This window comes from Cydia strobilella, chromosome 17, assembly GCF_947568885.1.
Source record: "Cydia strobilella chromosome 17, ilCydStro3.1, whole genome shotgun sequence".
In the NCBI taxonomy this organism is placed as follows: domain Eukaryota; kingdom Metazoa; phylum Arthropoda; class Insecta; order Lepidoptera; family Tortricidae; genus Cydia; species Cydia strobilella.
In genome coordinates this window covers 9,472,910-9,475,565 of record NC_086057.1, presented here as the reverse complement: position 1 = coordinate 9,475,565, position 2,656 = coordinate 9,472,910, and the positions used below count along the sequence as shown (strand labels likewise).

At 37.0% G+C, this 2,656-nt stretch overlaps 1 protein-coding gene across 1 annotated transcript; it reads right to left on the bottom strand.

Annotated features, from left to right (window-relative positions):
• Positions 1–221: 221 nt before the first annotated feature.
• On the bottom strand, positions 222–2,280 carry LOC134748758 (ubiquitin-conjugating enzyme E2 J2-like). The gene has a single exon (XM_063683534.1). It carries the CDS (start codon positions 2,164–2,166, stop codon positions 1,489–1,491), a length of 678 nt encoding a protein of 225 aa, XP_063539604.1. The 5' UTR covers positions 2,167–2,280; the 3' UTR covers positions 222–1,488.
• Positions 2,281–2,656: the final 376 nt, after the last annotated feature.

Genomic DNA, 2,656 nt, shown 5'->3' with positions numbered 1-2,656 from the left:
AACATTATTAACCTGCCAATCTAAGGTGGTTATAACCTTAATATTGTATTCCGTGGTGATGGTACGGCATGTATATAATTATCTCTTCCTTATTATGATGTCACTAGTTAGCACCTAGGTACAGTTGGCTCTTAAGTGTAAAGTGAATAAATAAACAGACCATGCAAATTTTAGTGGTTTTTAATTTATTCATAAATAATTCAGTCTCAAATAAAACAACATTAAAATAGAAAAATATCAACATTTTACTCAATGCTTTATTAAACAATATTATCTACAAATTTTCAGCTGAAAATTATACATTTGTTGTATTGATTCATTGTTACTAGTTAAATTGTTATTTAACAAGCTAATTACCCAACACATAACCGTTTCTCCATTCATCATGATCAAATAAATAAGATTAGTTCCTGATTCACCAGATTTACTTAAGTAGGTATGTCACAATCGGACTAAACGAGATTCCGACAAAATAGGAATCCGGCCAATCGGGAACTTATCACAAATAAGTCTTGTTTCCTGGGCAAAAGTATGGATTGCAAATTGCATTTGCCAAATTATATGCAAAACAGTGCAGTGCACACAATGTGCTTTCATCACCGGTACAGTCGTCATCAGATATATCCGAGCAGCCAAGGTGTTCGCAAATATCGAAACACGCCTCTATTGTCGACGCACTAGAGTGCATGTTCAGATATTTTGAGCACCTAGGCGATATATCTGATGCCGACTGTACTTAAATCATTTCCACACTTTCGTCTGCAAGATTTCACTGGCCTTCAACCCACAATGTATTTAGCTAATTTTTACAATATCAGTCACTCTTCCATGCTGACACTGGCATGGTATTAGATACCAACTATCCCAAGTAAACATTTGTGGCGGTAATAAATACAATACAGGTTGCGCATGAAAATGGCATTGTCTAAACCAGCTTCAAACACAAGAGGCTGCTGGCAGTGAAGGTACTGCAAACCTCTACAGAAAATACTTTGTAAAAGATCTGATAGAATAGTAAATGCAATTTCGATACTAATGAAATTATCTTATAGATAATCATAGTTACACACTTGCACAAATAATTAAGACCATGAAATCATCAAACCATATGCAATGCAAGGATGCATTAAAATTTAATTCATGTTTGTGCAACTGTGTTCATGGTTGCATCTATCTAGAATACTATGAAAGCAATTAATAAATACGTAACATATATTATGCTAGCTTAGAGGTCTAACAGTAAATTAGAAAGTTAAGAATAGGTAGTTGCTGAACGAAAAAGACAAGGAACAAAAGTAATACACACTATTAGATTAGCAACAGCTAACAGCCAAATTGATTACAACAGTGAGATAGAATACATGGAGCACTGAACAGAATATGAATGTGCAGATGCAAAGAAATTCATTGTACACTTTCAGTGGAATAAGTACCTATATACAAAATAAATTACAATATTTACATTAAAATTTAGCAATATTTAATTGTCTAGTCATTGGATATAGAGACTAGGACGTATTTCACCATATATGCGAGGAAGATGAAACCCACAAGAACAAACAAATTAGTCATAATATAGTACATGTTGGACTGTTGCTCTGTCATCACTTCACTTTCACTACCTGGAACCTCCTCTGCTTGCAACATAGCTTCCTGTCTCTCCTTCAACTGTTGTTCAATTTCCTCCACAAATTCGGGGAATAGTTCACAGAACATCTTATTTTTTATATTAATTTCCAGAGATTCAGCTGCCATGCACCGTTTCTGATAATCTGATGTTTCTATGGAACCCCAGGTAGGTGTTTTTTCTAGCATGAAACTTAGCAAGCCCGTTAGGATGGTCGAGATAGACCACGCCGGGTTCCAAGTGTCGGGGTGGAAATCCGTGATGCTGAGGCACAGACGTGTGTTGGTTCGGAAGCGGCCGTTGGGCGTGATCATGTAGATCGACGGCGGTTTAAACGGAAACTCCCGGGGAAATATGATTTTCCCATGGTAGTAACCACCTTCGTATGGACTTTTCTCGGGTCCCCGTACCACATAATGCCACTCCAGAATATTTGACGGCACAGGCTCCGCAGTAACGTAAGGCACTGGGTCGTTTTTAAGCCGCAAGTAGTCTTGCTTTAGCCTGCTAGTGGCGCCGGTTACTTTTGTTTTAGCCATACTTTCTTGGTTATTAAGGGTAAAACATGGAAATATTTATAATTTACTTTTATGCGCAATCTATTGTATTACACATCCGTCACGTCAAACGTCATACAACTAGCAAGTAGGCAAGTAAGTGTTTTTTTTTTAGGCAAGTACGTAACCGTCGACTTCGACCATGAATCTAGTATAACATGGATCGGTCATGATGGGTGGGGTGAAATGACCGAACGGGATAGTCTTATGTATCTTTCAGTAGTAGTGACAGAGAGCAATATATTACTTTTTGTCTTTGTCATAGTTTCACTTTTCCACCGCTGCCACAACCGAAATTGTGGCAAACAAATAAGTACGTGACATGTCATGCTTGTTCGTTGCTTGTTTAATTATTGTTGTTTTCTATGAAATTGTGCTTTCTCTTATAAAACATAGTGATGGTTAGCGTTTTGAATTGATAAAATAGAACCGTTTTTCCCCCGAAGGGTAAAAAACGGATATTTAGGTTCCT